The sequence below is a fragment of the Salvelinus alpinus genome, chromosome 14 (genome assembly GCF_045679555.1).
Source record: "Salvelinus alpinus chromosome 14, SLU_Salpinus.1, whole genome shotgun sequence".
Lineage (NCBI taxonomy): Eukaryota > Metazoa > Chordata > Actinopteri > Salmoniformes > Salmonidae > Salvelinus > Salvelinus alpinus.
This window is the reverse complement of record NC_092099.1, coordinates 37,724,821-37,745,964: the sequence shown is the minus strand read 5'-3', so window position 1 is coordinate 37,745,964 and position 21,144 is coordinate 37,724,821. Positions and strand designations below refer to the sequence as shown.

Below are 21,144 nucleotides of genomic sequence, written 5' to 3'. Positions count from 1 at the left end.
TTCTGTTCAGATAAACTGAAATTAAGTGGTCTTACAGAAGGTATATTGTATATTATCAACAAGTGGACAACACTACATTCAGCAGTTATATAGCATGACTTTAGAAGAATGTCAGAACTGTTATGTTGACATGGCATACGGTAACAGGCCCCATATTCATAGGGCCTCAGAGTAAGAGGCTGATCTAGGACCAGCCACCTTGCCTGACGACCCACCCTGAATTTATTTCTGCTGCCCTATCGATCGCTGTCACACCCTAATCAGTTTCACCTGTCCTCGTTATTGTCTCCACCCGCTCCAGGTGTCGCTTGCTTGCCCCAGTGTATTTATCCCTGTGTTTCCTGTCTCTCTGTGCCAGTTCGTCTTGTATGTTTCTAAGTCAATCAGCGGTTTTCCCGGTCTCCTGCTTTTTGCATTGTCCTTTTTCTAGTCCTCCCGGTAATGACCCTTGCCTGTTCTGGACTCTGTACCCGCCTGCCTGACCATTCTGCCTGCCTTGACCATGAGCCTGTCTGTCACTCTGTACCTCCTGGACTCTGATCTGGTTTTGATCTTTTGCCTGTCCATTACCATTCTCTTGTCTACTCCTTTTGGATTAATAAACATTGTAAGACTCCAACCATCTGCCTCCTGTGTCTGTATTTGGGTCTTGCCTTGTTCCTTGATATTGCTACATACATTCTGTCTGAAACTGCCATCCTAGAAGTTGTTTCTGTCTTCAAAATGAGGGGCGTAGACAACAAATTCATCAGCGATTGGGTCGTCTAACAAATCAAATCAATCAGAGAATCAAAGTTGATAACGTTGTCGTGTAAGCTGGCTCTAGCCCATCCTATTTGGAAACGACCAAGTCAAGAAGTATTATGCCGAGTTAGGGGTTCAGCCAAACTATTTTTCATTTGCAAAGGTAGCAACAGCCAACATTTCCAGTATGCTAGCAGAGCTTCAATGATCCAAAGCCATGAGCAAATTTATGAATATGGCAACAAACAAAGTCTAATTTATGATTTTCAGTCGGGTTTTAGAAAAACATACTCCACTGATTCATGTCTACTTTACTTGACTGACATCATCAGGAAAGAGATTGATGGGGGAAATCTCTGTGGAATGGTACTGCTTGACCTACAAAAGGCATTTGATACAGTTAACCACTGTCTCCTAATCTCCCAACTGGAGGCATTGGGGTTAAGCAGTATCCCTCTAGGCTGGGTAAAGTCCTATTTATCAAGTAAGGAGCAAGTAGTAGAGGCATACTTATCACAGAGCTTAATTAGCACAGAGCTTACTAACATTAGCAAATAGCTTGGAGATAATAAGCTATCTCTGCACTTAGGTAAAACTGAGGCAATTATTTTTGGACCCAGACCTAAATTGAGTAGGTCCTCTGAAATCAGAGTGGAGTTAGCGGGTGAGGTGTTGACTACTAAAACCTCTGTTCGCTACCTGGGATGCATCCTTGATAGAAGCTTGGGAGGTGTGAGCATGTCCACTAAAGTGATAGGGAAGGTTAATGGTAGGACTAGAAAGTCCAAGCTGCTTGATAAGAACTCCATGAAAGTGCTAGCCACTGCCTTCATTCAATGCTATTTTGACTACGCTAGTACTTACTGGTTTGGGGGCTTATCTAAGCTTATGAAGGGGAAGCTACAGATAGCCCAGAATAAGCTGATCAGGGTAGTATTGAAGGTGAGGCCACATACTCACATATACAGGAGCTGCTTTCAGGAAGTCAAGTGACTGCCTGTTGAGTTCTAGGGTGTCCCAGATTAGACTGGGTTTGGTTTACAGGAGTATTTACGGTCTGCGCCCAGATATCAAACCGATTACTTTCCCCGTGTTAGGGATGCACATAATCACATCCCCAGATCAGGTGTTGCTAACGTGCGCTTATACAGGTTCAGGAGTAATGCTGGGAAAGGTACATCCTTGTATACTGGAGCCTCAGAATGGAATGAGTTGCCTCTGCTCATAAAAATGACGTCCTCTCTGGGCAGCTTTAAAAATAAAGTAAACACTGTTTGATGTCTTCTGTGCCTATATGAACGACCCCTATGATGAAACTACAATGATGAGATAGATGTTCTTCTTCTTTGTTTTTTGTTTTATTATCTCGCTGTCATACTGTGTTCAACCGTGTTCGATTTTGCCTAGCCATCTTGTTTCAATAGGACCACAATGGAAATAAGTCTCAGACTTTATTGTGTGTTATCCTCGATGATTTTACTCATGCACATGTATGGCTTTTTCAAGTTTTATGTGTGCTTGTTTTAAATGGTCGAATTAATAAACTAAACTAAACAACCCATCGGTTTCTGGGACCAATCAGAATGGTCAGAATGTGTTTGAGTTCTACAAATCATCGGGGGAGGCAGACATATCTGCCTCCATACTCATTATGGAGAACAAACGTCAGTTGGCCGGAGCAATGTTGATGGGTAGCCAGGCAACCAGCCCCCCCCCCCGTCCATACAATCTTATTCATTATGATCTAAAAGGAAAAACTGATCCTAGATCAGCACTACTACTCCGAGACACTTTATAAATACAGGCCCAGATATCTGGTGAGAGTTAAAGCAAGAAAAAGAAAGGTGGAAGAAACATGATTAAAGTCGATTAGAAAATGAAAACAGAGAAATAATTATAATGTTTATTTCACCATTATTTAACCAGGTAGGCAAATTGAGAACACGTTCTCATTTACAATTGCGACCTGGCCAAGATAAAGCAAAGCAGTTCGACACATATAACAACACAGAGTTACACATGGAGTAAAACAAACATACAGTCAATAATACAGTGAAAAATAAGTCTATATACAATATGAGCAAGTGAGGTGAGATAAGGGAGTTGAAGGCAAACAAAATATATATATAAATAAATAAAAATATAAAAAGGCCATGGTGGCGAAGTAAATACAATATAGCAAGTAAAAAAAAAGTAGAGTAGAGATAGTAGAGATAGAAAAAGTAGAGATAGAAATAATGGGGTGCAAAGGAGCAAAATAAATAAATAAATACAGTAGGTAAAGAGGTAGTTGTTTGGGCTAAATTATAGATGGGCTATGTACAGGTGCAGTAATCTATGAACTGCTCTGACAGCTGGTGCTTAAAGCTAGTGAGGGAGATAAGTGTTTCCAGTTTCAGAGATTTTTGTAGTTCGTTCCAGTCATTGGCAGCAGAGAACTGGAAGGAGAGGCGGCCAAAGGAAGAATTGGTTTTGGGGGTGACCAGAGAGATATACCTGCTGGAGCGCGTGCTACAGGTAGGTGCTGCTATGGTGACCAGCGAGCTGAGATAAGGGGGGACTTTACCTAGCAGGGTCTTGTAGATGACCTGGAGCCAGTGGGTTTGGCGACGAGTATGAAGCGAGGGCCAGCCAACGAGAGTGTACAGGTCGCAGTGGTGGGTAGTATATGGGGCTTTGGTGACAAAACGGATGGCACTGTGATAGACTGCATCCAATTTATTGAGTAGGGTTTTGGAGGCTATTTTGTAAATGACATCACCGAAGTCGAGGATTGGTAGGATGGTCAGTTTTACAAGGGTATGTTTAGCAGCATGAGTGAAGGATGCTTTGTTGCGGAATAGGAAGCCAATTCTAGATTTAACTTTGGATTGGAGATGTTTGATGTGAGTCTGGAAGGAGAGTTTACAGTCTAACCAGACACCTAGGTATTTGTAGTTGTCCACATATTCTAAGTCAGAGCCGTCCAGAGTAGTGATGTTGGACAGGCGGGCAGGTGCAGGCAGCGATCGGTTGAAGAGTAAGAGTGTAAGAGTAAGAGTTACTAGTGTAAATGTAAGAGTTACTATGCAACCAAATCTTTTTCATTACACCTTTGTGGCTTACATGTCTTAATTTACAATCTAATAAACCCCAACGAGTGCTTTTTCCCACCTAACCCAATTACATATGGGAAAGTGCTCCCTATATATATTTTTCTATTTTCATGATTTCCAAAATTGACAATTTGAATCTAACAGAAAAGTATATATATATTTGTAAATCACAAATGCTTCGTGCAACAGCCACCTTTGTAGTGTAACCTATTTTGACAGAACAGAGGATATGTACATAAAAGTGATCGCAGAAATAAAAAAAATATCCTCAACCAAATGTTTGACTCCTTGTAGCATCAGGTGAAGAGTTCAATTGAGACCTCGTCTCAAGGGAGAATTCAGAGAAGTCTGTCACGTGACTTCCAAACTGACTTGCCCATTGGCAATAGTAAATTGGGAGGTGATTCCAGAACGTGACGAGGCCTGGAACTGCGACCGGAAGTTCTGATTGAAGGTGCTGAAAGTCTGATACGCCCAAGAAGGCAGAGCAGGACAGCCACAGACATCCCTCTAACGGCCCACTCACTCTGCAGGCTTTGAGAACCATGTGATGTAAATGGCTCCAGCCACACACTGTTGAAATCAGAACACACACAGAAGACATGCACAAGACCTTTGAATGTAAACATATTGATTTATCTTTTAATTTATTTAGCTTTATAATCTTTATTTTTAAAGGTGAGTTGACTGAGAATGCATTCTCCTTTACCACAATAACCTTGGGAAGGGAGGGTTGCAGGGATGTTGAAGACATACATTTTCCTAAGTATTTATTTGGACAGTGAAGCTAAAACTTTTATTTTGGCTCTATACTCCATAATTTTGGATTTGAGATTAAATGTTTTATATGAGGCGACGGTACAGAATGTCACCTTTTATCAGAGGGAATTTTCATACATATCTGTTTTACCGTTTAGAAATCAAATCAATTTATAAAGCCCTTCGTACATCAGCTGATATCTCAAAGTGCTGTACAGAAACCCAGCCTAAAACCACAAACAGCAAACAATGCAGGTGTAGAAGCACGGTGGCTAGGAAAAACTCCCTAGAAAGGCCAGAACCTAGGAAGAAACCTAGAGAGGAACCAGGCTATGAGGTGGCCAGTCCACTGGGTGGCCAGTCCTCTTCTGGCTGTGCCGGGTGAAGATTGTAACAGAACATGGCCAAGATGTTCAAATGTTCATAGATGACCAGCAGGGTCAAATAATAATAATCACAGTGGTTGTCGAGGGTGCAACAGGTCAGCACCTCAGGAGTAAATGTCAGTTGGCTTTTCATAGCCGATCATTAAGAGTATCTCTACCGCTCCTGCGGTCTCTAGAGAGTTGAAAACAGCAGGTCTGGGACAGGTAGCACATCCGGTAAACAGGTCAGGATTCCATAGCCGCAGGCAGAACAGTTGAAACTGGAGCAGCAGCAGCACGGCCAGCTGGACTGGGGACAGCAAGGAGTCATCAGGCCAGGTAGTCCTGAGGCATGGTCCTAGGGCTCAGGTCCTCCAAGAAAGAGAAAGAAAGAAAGAAAGAGAGAAAGAAAGAAAGAAAGAAAGAAAGAAAGAAAGAAAGAAAGAAAGAAAGAAAGAAAGAAAGAAAGAAAGAAAGAAAGAAAGAGAATTAGAGAGAGCATACTTAAATTCACACAGGACACCGGATAAGACAGGAGAAATACTCCAGATATAACAGACTGACCCTTGCCCCCCGACACATAAACTACTGCAGCATAAATACTGGAGGCTGAGACACGAGGGGTCGGGAGACACTGTGGCCACATCCGACGATACCCCCGGACAGGGCCAAACAGGCAGGATATAACCCCACCCACTTTGCCAAAGCACAGCCCCCACACCACTAGAGGGATATCTTCAACCACCAACTTACCATCCTCAGACAAGGCCGAGTATAGCCCACAAAGATCTCCGCCACGGCACAACCCAAGGGAGGGGGCGCCAACCCAGACAGGAAGATCACGTCAGTGTCTCAACCCACTCAAGTGACGCACCCCTCCTAGGGACGGCATGGAAGAGCACCAGTAAGCCAGTGACTCAGCCCCTGTAATAGGGTTAGAGGCAGAGAATCCCAGTGGAGAGAGGGGAACCGGCCAGGCAGAGACAGCAAGGGCGGTTCGTTGCTCCAGTGCCTTTCCGTTCACCTTCACACTCTTGGGCCAAACTACACTCAATCATAGGACCTACTGAAGAGATGAGTCTTCAATAAAGACTTAAAGGTTGAGACCGAGTCTGCGTCTCTCACATGGGTAGGCAGACCATTCCATAAAAATGGAGCTCTATAGGAGAAAGCCCTGCCTCCAGCTGTTTGCTAAGAAATTCTAGGGACAGTTAGGAGGCCTGTGTCTTGGGACCGTAGCGTACGTGTAGGTATGTACGGCAGAACCAAATCAGAAAGATAGGTAGGAGCAAGCCCATGCAATGCTTTGTAGGTTAGCAGTAAAACCTTGAAATCAGTGTAGAGAGGCTAGCACTGGAGTAATATGATCAAATTATTTGGTTCTAGTCAAGATTCTAGCAGCCGTGTTCAGCACTAACTGAAGTTTATTTAGTGCTTTATCCGGGTAGCCGGAAAGTAGAGCATTGCAGTAGTATAACCTAGAAGTGACAAAAGCATGGGTGAATTTTTCTGCATAATTTTTGTTGTTACGTAGATGGAAAAAAGCTGTCCTTGAAACAGTCTTGATATGTTCGTCAAAAGAGAGATCAGGGTCCAGAGTAACGCCGAGGTCCTTCACAGTTTAATTTGAGACGACTGTACAAGCATCAAGATTAATTGTCAGATTCAACAGAAGATCTCTTTGTTTCTTGGGACCTAGAACAAGCATCTCTGTTTTGTCCGAGTTTAAAAGTAGAACATTTTCAGCCATCCACTTCCTTATGTCTGAAACACAGGCTTCCAGCGAGGGCAATTTTGGGGCTTCACCATTTTTCATCGAAATGTACAGCTGTGTGTCATCTGCATAGCAGTGAAAGTTAACATTATGTTTCCGAATGACATCACCAAGAGGTAAAATATATAGTGAAAACAATAGTGGTCCTAAAACGGAGCCTTGAGGAACACCGACATGTACAGTTGATTTGTCAGAGGACACACCATCCACAGAGACAAACTGATATCTTTCCGACAGATAAGATTGATACCAGGCCAGAACTTGTCCGTGTAGACCAATTTGGGTTTCCAATCTCTCCAAAAGAATGTGGTGATCGATGGTTTCAAAAACAGCACTAAGGTCTAGGAGCACGAGGACAGATGCAGAGCCTCGGTCTGACACCATTTAAAGGTAATTTACCACCTTCACAAGTGCAGTCTCAGTGCTACGATGAGGTCTAAAACCAGACTGAAGCGTTTCGTATACATTGTTTGTCTTCAGGAAGGCAGTGAGTTGCTGCACAATAGCTTTTTCAAAATCTTTTGAAAGGAATGTGAGATTTGAAATAGGCCGATAGTTTTTTATATTTTCTGGGTCAAGGTTTGGCTTTTTCAAGAGAGGCTTTATTTCTGCCACTTTTAGTGAGTTTGGTACACATCCAGTGGATAGAGAACCGTTTGTTATGTTCAACATAGGAGGGCCAAGCACATGAAGCAGCTCTTTCAGTAGTTTAGTTGGAATAGGGTCCAGTATGCAGCTTGAAGGTTTAGAGGCCATGATTATTTTCATCATTGTGTCAAGAGATATAGTACTAAAACACTTGAGTGTCTCCCTTGATCCTAGGTCCTGGCAGAGTTGTGCAGACTAAGGACAACTCAGCTTTGGAGGAATACACAGATTTAAAGAGGAGTCCGTAATTTGCTTTCTAATGATCATGATCTTTTCCTCAAAGAAGTTCATGTATTTATCACTGCTGAAGTGAAAGCCATCCTCTCTTGGGGAATGCTGCTTTTTAGTTAGCTTTGCGATAGTATCAAAAATACATTTCGGATTGTTCTTATTTTCCTCAATTAAGTTGGAAAAATAGAATGATCGAGCAGCAGAGTGGGCTCTTCGATACTGCACAGTACTGTCTTTCAAAGCTAGTCGGAAGACTTCCAGTTTGGTGTGGCGCCATTTCCGTTGCAATTTTCTGGAAGCTTGCTTCAGAGCTCGGGTATTTTCTGTATACCAGGAAGCTAGTTTCTTATGACAAATGTTTTTGGTTTTTAGGGGTGCGCCTGCATCTAGGGTATTGCGCAAGGTTAAATTGAGTTAGGTGGTTAACTGATTTCTGTACTCTGACGTCCTTGGGTAGGCGGAGGGAGTCTGGAAGGGCATCTAGGAATCTTTGGGTTGTCCGAGAATTTATAGCACGACTTTTGATGATCCTTGGTTGGGGTCTGAGCAGATTATTTGTTGCGATAGCAAATGTAATAAAATGGTGGTCCGATAGTCCAGGATTATGAGGAAAAACATTAAGATCCACAACATTTATTCCACGGGACACAACTAGGTCCAGAGTATGACTGTGGCAGTGAGTAGGTCCGGAGACATGTTGGACAAAACCCACTGAGTTGATGATGGCTCCAAAAGCCTTTTGGAGTGGGTCTATGGACTTTTCCATGTGAATATTAAAGTCACCAAAAATGTGAATATTATCTGCCATAACTACAAGCTCTGATAGGAATTCAGGGAACTCAGTGAGAAACGCTGTATACGGCCCAGGAGGCCTGTAAACAGTAGATATAAAAAGTGATTGAGTAGGCTGCATAGATTTCATGACTAGAAGCTCAAAAGACGAAAACGTTGGGTCTTTTTTTGTAAATTGATATTTGCTATCATAAATGTTAGCAACACCTCTGACCTTTGCGGGATGCGCGGGGGATATGGTCACTAGTGTAACCAGGAGGTGAGGCCTCATTTAACACAGTAAATTCATCAGGCTTAAGCCATGTTTCAGTCAGGCCAATCACATCAATATTATGATCAGTGATTAGTTAATTTACTATAACTGCCTTGGAGGTGAGGGATCTAACATTAAGTAGCCCTATTTTGAGATGTGAGGTATCACAATCTCTTTCAATAATGGCAGGAATGGAGGAGGTCTTTATTCCAGTGAGATTGCTAAGGTGAACACCGCCATGTTTAGTTTTTCCCAACCTAGATCGGGGCACAGACACATTCTCAATGGGGATAGCTGAGCTGACTACACTGACTGTGCTAGTGGCAGACTCCATTAAGCTGGCAGGCTGGCTAACAGCCTGCTGCCTGGCCTGCACCCTATCTCATTGTGGAGCTATGGGAGTTAGAGCCCTGTCTATGTTCGTAGATAAGATGAGAGCACCCCTCCAGCTAGGATGGAGTCCGTCACTCCTCAACAGGCCAGGCTTGGTCCTATTTGTGGGTGAGTCCCAGAAAGAGGGCCAATTATCTACAAATTCTATCTTTTGGTAGGGACAGGAAACAGTGAAAGCACTTTAACAGTAAGTATCTAGTCCCACCATTTAAAGGGATCATAAGTATTTGGACAAATTCAATCAAATTTAGTTAAAGTTTAGTATTTGGTCATATATTCCTGGCACGCAATGACTACATCAAGGTTGTTGGATGCATTTGCAGTTTGTTTTGGTTGTGTTTCACATTAGGTTGTGCCCAATAGAAATTAATGGTAAATCATGTATACTGTATACTTTTATTATAAATAGGAATAAAATATTTTTCTGATCAAATTGCTAACCTCCCCTGGTATTGGTAATTTTTATATATATTTTTATTTTACCCTTATTTTACCAGGTAAGTTGACTGAGAACACATTCTCATTTACAGCAACGACCTGGGGAATAGTTACAGGGGAGATGAGGGGGGGATGAATGAGCCAATTGTAAACTGGGGATGATTAGGTGGTCATGATGGTATGAAGGCCAGATTGGGAATTAGCCAGGACACCGGGGTTAACACTCCTACTCTTACGATAAGTGCCATGGGATCTTTAGTGACCACAGAGAGTCAGAACAACCGTTTAATTTCCCATCAAAAAGTCAGCACTCTACATAGGGCAATGTCCCCAATCACTGCCCTGGGGCATTGGGATATTTTTCTTTTGACAAGAGGAAAGGGTGCCTCCTACTGGACCTCCAACACCACTTCCAGCAGCATCTGGTCTCCCATCCAGGGACTACCCTATCTAGCTTCAGAAGCAAGCCAGCAGTGGTATGCAGGATGGTGTGCTGCTGTTAATGGTGAGAGGACATGATCTTTGAGTAAATGTAACTTTCTTACTCATCATTATTCATGAATTTACCACAGGTAGACTCCAATCAAGTTGTAGAGACATCTCAAAGATGATCAATGGAAACAGGATGCACCTGAGCTCAATTTCAAGTCTCATGGCAGAGGGTCTGAATACTTATGTAAATAAGGTATTTCCTTTTGTTATTTTTGATATATTAGCTAACATTTCTAAAAACCTGTTTTCACTTTGTCATTATAGGGTAGTGTGTGTATATTGCTGCTTTAAAAAAATAATAATCCATTTTAGAATAAGACTGTAACATAACAAAATGTGGAAAAAAGGAAAGGGTCTGAATACTTTCCAAATGCACTGTACATTTTGGTTTTGACCAATGACAATTTAAAGGTGTGTTGCTCTGCTCCAAAAAGCTACAGCTAGGCTAAAGTCCTTTGTTAGTTTTAACCAACCATCAAATGGGCAGTTTCAAGCAATTGGGTTTTAATAACATATCAAATTCAGAAGAGTAATTTGTGTATTTTATATGCCTCATGATGGAAAATAACCTAATCAATATCAAAGCATTTCTTCAATAAATAATCGTTATTTATAGGTCTATATTAATATTATATAATTATTATACTTCCAAGAAACCAGTAGGCCTACTGTATGGATAATTCTTTTTATTTGGAAGGACATGATAAACAATCAAAAACCAAAAATTGAAGAATCAGATTTTCACAAGTCCTATATAATATATTGCATAAATCTAATAGAACTTTACTGAAATAAAATCAGCTACAATTAAAGCAGTACATTACATATAATATCCAGTTCAATCGAATCGACAACTAAAAGACCATGCAAATCAACATCTTGCTTTTGATCAACCATCTGTGAAATAGAATAATTCATCATAACTTGACTAACAATGAGTTTACTATCCTTCCTTCTGTAGCTCAATGATAAAACATGAACATCTGAGTCCAAATAACTCCGTCTCAAAGGAAGAATCTCTTGTCCACAACTGCCAAAGAAGCTCAACATATCCAGAATCAAACAATTATCTGATATTAACTGAGGACTGTCAGCAATAATGACTATATGACATACATACTTCAGAGCCTTTTTACAAGCAACATTATATTTTTCAAAAATAGAAGAAAGTATTTATCAAAAAGTTTAACATTTATACTTTTCCCCCCAATCTGATGAAACAAGTTTCATTTTTCCCCAGCTTATACAAGGACACTTATGGTCAGTTTATGGATAGGGAGTTACTGTAAGTGGTGGAACTGTCCCAAAAATTGGTTGCTTTTTCACAACCATAACAGCAATCTTTTCAGTTTCCTCGGTATACCGTTGAAGAAGGAACATTTTGGGTCTCAAACTTATACTATAAGTTGAAATCTAAGATAGGCGGGAAGAAATACACATACAACTATACACCGTGCTTTTATTCTTTCACCGGTGTACAGTAGGTTTAGTTGAAAACTTAAACCTATACAATCAGATAACTGAGCCAAAAATTAAATGAAAAAATTAAAATAATTCACATCTCATGATTGACTACAGGTCAAGATTTCAGTTATATGCCACGACATTGAATAATCAATTGTTGATGAATTTACGAGGATGATGCCCCAGGTATTCTTCAAACTGACAGTCCAGTCCACACTACAATACTGTAACTATTATTTCATGTAAGGATGGGCGGACTTTAATTACTGCAAGTCATATCATAGCTGGTCAAATCACTAATGAGGGAAATAAAATAAAAATTAAAAAAAATAGGTGGAAAAAACCTATGGTTTCACAGAACATGAAGTGACAAACATTAAACTGCATTGAAAATCGAATGAAAAGTGGCTCCATAAAACATTGTACACCAGTCCTCACTGTAGCTACAACCACCAGGTTGTCCACAACTGAAAATACACAAGCCAAAAATATTCTACTTATTTACAGCAGAGATACCAACTATCTATACATTCTACAGAGGGAATGTTTACAGAGTAAAGTTTAGTAGCTGTTGAATCCAGAACGAGGGTATTATTTGTCCCTGATTGTCAGTAGAAATGTAACAAGTGAGAGCTAGCATTTGATGTAAAACATAATGTTGACATAATATAACTAACATGACGGTAGCGATCATTTCAATAAGAAATTTTTTTTAACTTTAAAAGACATGAACAATAAAGCACAAAAAGACATCATGCAAGACAAAATAGCAAGGCCGAAATGACTAAGGCAATATAACAAGAAAAATTATTTCAAACCATTTAATTTTGTCAAGGTAACTTTCAAAAGTGGCTGTTATGGTGTTTCGCTTCACATGCAACAATTATATCAATCTGTTACAACAAATACCATAGAAACCCAACAATGCAAGAGAGACTCAACAAAATATATCTCAAACCTTTTCTGTAACCTGCCAAATATGCACAACTATTCAGAAAGTTAGGCTGTGTGTAATACAGTAATAGCTATAAAGAAATAACCATTCACTTAAAATGTCATCGTGCAATTCAAATCTTAATTTTCAGAACTTTCTTGGGCACTAAAAGCCATCCTACCACTTTTGCTAATGTGAAAGCACACAAATAAACACCCTAGCAATAGATTACCAGTAGATAAAACATTTTTTATAATATCTGTGCTACAAAAGATAGAAAATCGGAAGAGATGCCAGTGGTCAGTCTTTGCTGTAATAGCAAAGGGAAAGGGATGTCCTTTTAAAGAGCAGAAAGTTCCACTTTCATTGTAAATAACTTTGAATTGGGTTTGTTTCAGAAAGTGCAGATGGGGCTAGTATATTTAATTGACAGTCACCAAAAATTACTATGAAACATATGGGGATGGCTGGAAATATTTAAAAAAGGCACCGATGAGAACTAATAAAGTTATTTTCCAGGGCAGGAGCCTAAATGAAAGACAAACTTGAATCTCTTACAACTATATGTGCAATGTAGGATATAAAGTACTGTGGAATGGGCAATTCTCTTACAAAAAAAAATCACATTTCCTGCAACAGTTTCTATGTGAGTAAAGTCAAAACGTATAAAATAATCACGATAGTTGTGATGGAAAGCAGAAGTTTCAGTACAATTGTATTAATGCCCACAGATCATTTGTTCGTTCAACATGGTGGGATCTTTTTGTGTTGGTAAAATATATTAGGCAAGAAATGGCAGTGGAAACGCCCTTACGTGCAAGTATTGATATAAGAACCATCATATTGAAGTAAACTTGGAGTCATGGGATGATATGGTGTGTGGTCCTCCCACTCCGACTCGTCGGGAAAGCATGCAGATCATTAGGCTACAGATTAAATAAGTTCTGAACTTCACAGGATGGTGAAAGTGCAAGCTTGCCGTTGTTTTCCAATAAATATATTGAGTGTCTTATTCTGGTGACATGATGATCTATGCTTGGCTGCCATTTAACAAATATTCTCGCTCTTATCCATAATTTCATCATGTAGGTAGCCAACCCGCACTGTGTCTGCGAGCTGTTGGCTACAGAGAACACATGCAAAGACCAGAGTGGGTTCCCTATATAATAAAATATGGGGGGGGACAAAACAAACAGTAGAGTTGAAAATGCGATTTTTAATTTAATCGCAAAAGTTATGGGCACGACGTCATCACGCACAGCCTTTATCCACAACAAGTTAATTAGATGGAAACATCTCTGGTGGGAAAATGTGCATATTGTTTTTAATGCAGAGTTTAGAATATTCACATGAAAATCTGTCAACAACTGGATGGAAACCTACCTACGCTTACATACATTCACCAGTAATGAAGTGTGTACAAAACACGATTATTTTATATAACTTTACGGGCTGATTTCCCACTCTACTCATGGATTTTTTCCCTTGCGGTCTTCATCTGCTACTGGGAAAACAGCCGTAAGACTACCAACCCTTCTAGAGACTTAAGTCTCCAATGACCGCTTAGATTGATACAACTGCAATGAACCATGATTTGTTTCCCAATAAGTGCATGCAACATAACTGTATAACATTTCGATGACCTATAACAAAGCATTTAGGGTCTCATTTGAACCATGATCTAAACCCTAAAAAGATCATCAATTAACCTCACTTAAGGTACATTGTGCAAACATAATTTAATATTCAGACAAATTACATTTGTTTAGAATCTTTAGAATGGTCAAGACCAACCTATTTCTATCAAGTACTGTTGATTTGGATGGAGAATGACATGCACTATATACACACAAAAGTATGTGGACACCCCTTCAAATTGGTGGATTGGGCTATTTCAGCCACACATGTTGCAGACATGTGTATAAAATCTAGCACACAGCCATGGAATCTCCACAGACAAACATTGGCACTCGCTAGCGAGTTCCAAACTGCCTCGACGAAACATCAGCACAAAAACGGTTTGTCAGGAGCTTCATGAAATACTTTTCCATGGCCGAGCAGCCGCACACAAGCCTAAGAACATCATACGCAATGCCAAGCGTCGGCTGAAGGTGGTGTAAAGCTAGCCGCCATTGGACTCTCGAGCAGTGGAAATGCGTTCTCTGGGGTGATGAATCACGTTTTACCATATGCAGTCCGACGGACAAATCTGGGTTTGGCAGATACCAGGAGTACGCTACCTGCCCCAATGCATAATGCCAAAAGTAAAGTTTGGTGGTGGAGGAATAATGATCCCAGCCTGTTTTTCATGGTTCAGACTAGGTCCTTTAGTGTAGGGAAAACTTAAGACTACAGCATAAAATGACATTCTAGACAATTCTGTACTTCCAACTTTGTGGCAACAGTTTGGGGAAGGCCCTTCCTGTTCCAGCATGACAATATACCCGTGCACAAAGCGAGGTCCATACAGAAATGGTTTGTCAAGATCGTTGTGGAAGAACTTGACTGGCCTGCAGAGCCCTAGCCTCAACCCCATCGCACACCTTTGGGATGAATTGGAAACCCGACTGCGAGCCAGACCTAATCGTCCAACATCAGTGCCCGACCTCACTAATACTCATGGCTGAATGGAACCAAGTACCTGCAACAATGTTCCAACATTTAGTAGAAAGCCTTCCCATAAGAGTGGAGGCTGTTATAGCAGCAAAGGGGGGACCAATTCCATATTAATGCACAGGATTTTGGAATAAGATGTTTGACCAGCAGATGTCCACATACTTTTGGTCATGTAGTGTACTTCATTCCACACCAACCACCATAGAGAGCTTTGAATCAAGTGACTAAATTAAGACTAATTAAATCAAAATCATCATATGATCAAATAGAAATAAAATCTAATTTCAGGCTACACACCATGAAAACAGAGTTTAGCAAGCAACTGAAGAAAACTTTCCTTACATAAATTATTTGAAATTAATTCTGTTCAGATAAACTGAAAAGGTCATACAGCAGGTGTACTGTACATTATCAACAAGTGGACAACACTACATTCAGCAGCTATATAGCATGACTTTAGAAGAATGTCAGAACTGTTATGTTGACATGGCCTACGGTAACAGGGCCTCAGAGTAAGAGTGCTGATCTAGGACCAGCCACCTTGCCTGATGACTCACACCAAATTTATTTCCGCTGCCCTATCGATCGCTACATACATTCTGTCTGAAACGTAGATCCTAGAAGTTGTTTGTGTAACTTCAAAATGAGGGGAGTTGTACAAAACAAATTCATAGGCGATTGGGTCATCTAACAAATCTAATCAGAGTATCAAAGTTGATAACGTCACATTGGCTGGCCCTAGCACAACTAATTGGTTTCTGGGACGAATTAGAATGGTCAGAATGTGCTTGCATTCTACAAATCATTAGGGGAGGCAAGCAATGTTGATGGGTAGCCAGGCAACCAGCCCCCCCCCCCCCCCATTCATACAGTCTTATTCATTATGATCTAAAAGGAAAAACTGATCCTAGATCAGCACTACTACTCCGAGACGCTTTATAAATACAGGCCCAGATATCTGGTGAGAGTTAAAGCAAGAAAAAGAAAGGTGGAAGAAACATGATTAAAGTCGATTAGAAATTGAAAACAGAGAAATAATTATAATGTAAGAGTTACTATGCACCCAAATCCTTTTCATTGCACCTTTGTGGCTTACATTTCTTAATTTACAATCTAATAAACCCCATGAGTGCTTTTTCCCCCGCAACCCAATTACATATGGGAAAGTGCTTCTCATACAGATAAATATTTCCCCCCCCTATTTTAATGATTACCAAAATGTACCATTTTAATCTAACAGAAAAGTATATATATATTTTTTTTTATCACAAATGCTTTGAGCAACAGCCACCTTTGCAGTGCAACCTATTTTGGCAGAACAGAGGATATGTATATAAAAGTGCCTTCCAAAATGATCGCAGAAATATAAAAAATATCCTCAACCAAATGTTTGACTCCTTGTAGCATCAGGGGAAGAGTTCAATTGAGACCTCGTCTCAAGGGAGAATTCAGAGAAGTCTGTTCCATGACTTCGCAGACTGACTTGTCCATTGGCAATAGTAAATTGGGAGGTGATTCCAGAACGTGACGAGGCCTGGAACTGTGACCGGAAGTTCTGATCGAAGGTGCTGATTTGAAAAGTCTGATGCAACCCTTGAGCATCAGTCTTTTTCGAGGATGCAACTTCCTCCAGAAAGTCTTCGGTTGGCGACACAGCCGAGGGGTTCGTTTCGTCCCCTGAAAATGAGAAAGAGTGCTGGGAATCCCCTACAAGTAGTCCAAAATGGGGTTTCTCCAAGGTAGAGCGTAGTGGAGAGTTCATCCCTGACCTACCAGTGGTAAACCTGCTGGGGGAAGGGTTCTGTTTCTCTGTGGAGAACAGAGGCTGGTTGGAGAGACTGGGGCTCTCAGTGACAAAGGTAAGACTCTGGCTGCTCAAGTAGCTATCGTTCTGGCTGGTCCTCTCCAGTGCTTGCTGAAGGAACTTTGAGTACTCGTGCAGGAGGCTAGACTTCTCTGCTGGTGGGGCTTGAGGGTTACCTCCCAGGCTCTCTACCGGGCTGGCCTCAGACACATCCGAGGAGTTGATGGAGATGCTGGAGGTCACCTCCGTGTCAGCCACACTGAAGGAGATATCAGGTTGCCCATTGGCCTTGTTTGAGTAGTGGTCCAGGAGAGTCTGGAGAACCTCATCTGGGAGAACGTTCTTGTCGTGGTTGGACTTGATCTCGACGCTCAACGGCTGGGGTTCCAAGATGGTGGCGGGAACGGTTTCGTCGATGACATTGGCCACTGCGGCTTGTCTAATGGAAGGCTGGGACGTGATGCTGCTTACATTCAGGGCGTAATTGCGGTTGTTGGCCAAAGTGGCCTGCTGGAGATACCTCTTCTTCTTCAGGAACTGCATTGCATCGTCGTAGTTTGTGCTGCTGGATGCTGGTTTCGTCTGCCCTCCTTGGAGAGCATCTACTGGCTCCAGGTCAGAATTGGCCACATCCACATCCAGAAGACCTTGTTTGTCCACGATCTCGAACGTGTACCTGGTGATTTTGCCATCTTCAAAAGAGGACAAAGGGGACAGACTCACAGGTGGTTCAGGTTCAGTTGGTTGCTTCAGACTCCTCTTGGTGACCTTCTTAAGGACCAGCTTGGGAGGATGAATCTCCTCAGAGGAGAGATTCTCCCTACCCAGCCCCAAATGCTGCTCGCCGGACGAGTCTGGAAGCTCCACAGAATAATCTGCCACCACATACTCATCTTTGACCACCTTGGAGGTAACCGCATAGAGAGGTAGACATTCGATTTTGTTCTGTCTTTGCTCCACCTCCTTATCCATGGCGCCAAGAGAAGCGACCGTGGCAACGTCTTCAGTGGCAGCAGCTGAGAGAGAGCATTGAGACTTGTCTGAAGTCTTCAAGCGTTTCTTCTTGGGCAGTGAGCACTCTTTGGCAGAGAAGGAAAAGCCTAGAGATTCTGTGTTGCGCAGGAGTCCTCCATCTTTCCCCGCTGCTGCAGCCTTGTGGGCTTTCCTCTCCTTCATCTCATGGCACATGCGCCTGTGCTTTAGAACCCGGTCAGTTCTGGAGAAGTACTGTGGGAAACAAACCGAATGGGTTTGTGGCATACATAGATAGTAGAATAAATGTTTTTAAAGAAATGTCTGCATGCTATATAAACCAGTTTTAAACTAGAATTTGAACTAGTGATGTATACTATTTGTGCCATCTTGCTAACTCCTAAGGTCGTTGTCTATCATAGCAAACCATAGGAGTTGGCTATACAGCACAAACAGATATGGGACCAGGCCATTGAGATGTGCTTTGATAACATAAATAACCAACCTGGTGGCAGTAGTCACATTGATAGGGCTTCTCTCCACTGTGGGTCCTTCTGTGCCTCTCCATGTGGTATTTCTGAATGAACCTCATGCCACACTCCTCACAGCGGAAGGGCTTCTCACCTGACAAAGTCAAAGGGACAGCTCATTCTGTGGGCTAGTAACATCAACATTCAACAGGTGGGATCTTTGACTAACATAATTAAATCATAGCTTCGTGGGGTATTCTCTTACCAGTGTGGATTTTCTCATGTCTCTGGAGAAGGTACTTCTGTATGAAGCGCATATCACACTGGCTGCACTGAAATGGCTTCTCACCTGAAAACAAGCAAGTTGGTCAGTTAAACCATATATTCGTCTTGCTTATACTCAATGGGAAATTGTGTTAACCTACTTATTATGCAGAAATTGTAACTTACAACATAGGGCCTAGATCATAGTTTTGTTAATTTAATGTAAAGCAAGAGGCTTGACTGTCATAAGACATACCAGTGTGGATGAAGACATGTCTTTGTAGATGGTAGTTGGTTCGGAAGGCCGCGTTGCAGTGCACACACACATGACACTTTGGACTCTGGAGACCCAATGACCCATCCTCATTGATGGTGAGAATCTAAACAAAGAGAGATACATGGAAAGATAAGGACAAGAAATGTGTCAATTCACAATATTTACAACTGAAGCTGGGTGGGCCTTCAATAAAAAAAAGAATGGTTTTCACGTTGCTAGTTTTGGAAACAGGTCCCAAAATATATATTCATTCTGCACAGACCATGTGATTATAACCTTGTCTCAAGCAATAATGATTTAAATGCAAAACGTATTATACATTTGCACCTTGGCAGGAGAGCGCTGCTTTCGCTTCTTCTTCTTGTGACACTCTGTGAGGTCTCGGGGCTGTTTTCTTTCTTTCTTCCCCAGCATTAGTTGATCAGAAGTCAGCTTCAACTCTTGTTTGATGCTTACCTACAAAACATTGTTTAATGTTTGAATTTCACTGCTTAAAGTCAGAATGATTCTGCACTCAATGGGTGAATCTCAAAAGTCTTCAAATTGAAGAACGGGAGAAGAGAGGAAGTAGATATTTGGAATGACGAAAGACTTGAGATTCACCCAATGTCCCGATTTACAGCATGTATGGCAAGAAGACTGGCAATAAGAATGTATGCATGACATGGACTCACAGGCAGCTTGTGTGAGAGTCTCTGATTCGTTCCCCCTTCCCTGCCATTCTTCACAGTCTCCTCATGTACCACCATCTCATCAGTTGGGATCAGGTCATGGGACACCATTGAAACCCCTGTCAGGTCATCATCATCCTCTTCATCATCGTCTGCTAACAGGGGGTGGTGGGCTAACCCCCGCTCGCCCAGGGTCATGACGACTGGACCTCCACCACCTAACCCCACCCTCTCATCCACTCCCCCACCACACTTCAGCAGCATCCCCTCCAGCTTGTCATCAATGTTCATCTTAACTTAGAGGGACCTACGTGTCTGTGGGGTCAAATGAGGGCAGAAGTATTAGCTAGCTAACGAGTTACTGTAACTTACGTTAAAGATAACGAAAACATTTAGCTACATTTAAGAGGGGTCATCATTGAGTAATCTCGGGTTTAGCTGACAGTTAGCTAACTGAATAACTAACAAACAAAACATTGAAAGATTGTCAGCCAACTGAATAACTACTGTAGCCATCAACAAACCCGTTAATTCAAAATAACACAGAGAGCGTTAGCCTACTAACGTTAGCTAGTTTTAGTACTAAGGCTATTGTACATAGTAGTAGCTAGGTTAACAACATGATATGTCGCTATAAAATAAATTGAGCGGTCAACTAGCTAGCTAAATGAACTACATAACTAGGAAACTAACGTTAGATGTTAACATGATTGGTAGTTTTAACTAGCTAAACAACTTTACCTAAACAAGCAACACAACTAGCTAGCTAACGTTAGATAGCTATCAGTGTTGACAGGCAACGTTAGCTAGTTAGCAGTAGCCTGTTAGCTAACTTGGTTAGCTGTGAATAACAAACGTTAGCTAGCTAGGCCTTACCAGAAACAACAACCCAGAAGAGCTGGCAAGAACTCAAGTCAAGATTTAGGTTAGCTTCACTCAAGTGAAATCGAGAAGTAGCTAACGTTCGCTAATGCACGGCAGAAAACTGTTCACAACTAGCTAACTGTCTAGATAACGTTTCTAACCAAATGTATGTATTACTAACGTTAGCATTAGCTAAGCTAGCTAACGTAACGTCTTTAGACTGCTTACCTACTTTGGAATCTAATAAGGTCGTTTAGCCGTCATGGTTAATCTGCAAAAGTGTATCCGCTGTGTGATATATGCCACGAGAGAAAAAAACGTCACCGCATTTGGCCCAACTGCAGTGCATGGGGAATGTACGGTATATTATCTAGTTTGCGTTGTGATGTCGTTTACCTGTAGCAAAAATGTTGTAAGTAAACCAAGACAGACCACAACGTGTCGATTCCAATGGGAACAAATGAGTCATAGTGGGCAGAACAAGCACGAAGATGGGCAGGGCCAAGCATAAGCTAGCGAGATCCTATTGGCGTGTTCTAGCACGAATCTGTATATGTCCATTAGGGAACGCCTACTCTGTAAAGTGCGCGTGTGCAATAACTCAATTGGTCTTTGCGCACCTTCTAAACAACGTGATTTTAAAAAACTTTTACAAAGGGTAAAGTCTACAAATCTTAGTCCACTATTTTCATAACATATATTAGTTTTGGGAACTGAAAACTGTGTTTAGATCAAATGTTTCATCAATGAGAAGATTTGCAGAATGTCGACCAAAATCCATCTCGTTCCATCTTCTCCCACTACCCGCCTTCAGGCTTTCGCTC

The 21,144-nt window shown here is 41.4% G+C and overlaps 1 protein-coding gene across 2 annotated transcripts; it reads right to left on the bottom strand.

Moving 5' to 3' along the window:
• Positions 1–10,653: 10,653 nt before the first annotated feature.
• On the bottom strand, positions 10,654–20,770 carry LOC139538891 (zinc finger protein 148-like). 2 transcript variants are annotated; one of them, XM_071341445.1, is made up of 7 exons: positions 20,549–20,770; positions 19,460–19,771; positions 19,113–19,241; positions 18,765–18,888; positions 18,510–18,593; positions 18,280–18,398; positions 10,654–18,029 (listed from the first exon to the last, which is right to left on the bottom strand). In XM_071341445.1, exons 2-7 carry the CDS (start codon positions 19,745–19,747, stop codon positions 16,377–16,379), a joined length of 2,397 nt encoding a protein of 798 aa, XP_071197546.1. In that variant the 5' UTR covers positions 19,748–19,771; positions 20,549–20,770; the 3' UTR covers positions 10,654–16,376. The 2 variants fall into 2 exon arrangements, with proteins under 2 accessions (XP_071197546.1, XP_071197545.1); XM_071341444.1 differs by having other exon boundaries at positions 20,553–20,770.
• Between the last annotated feature and the right edge of the window lie 374 nt (positions 20,771–21,144).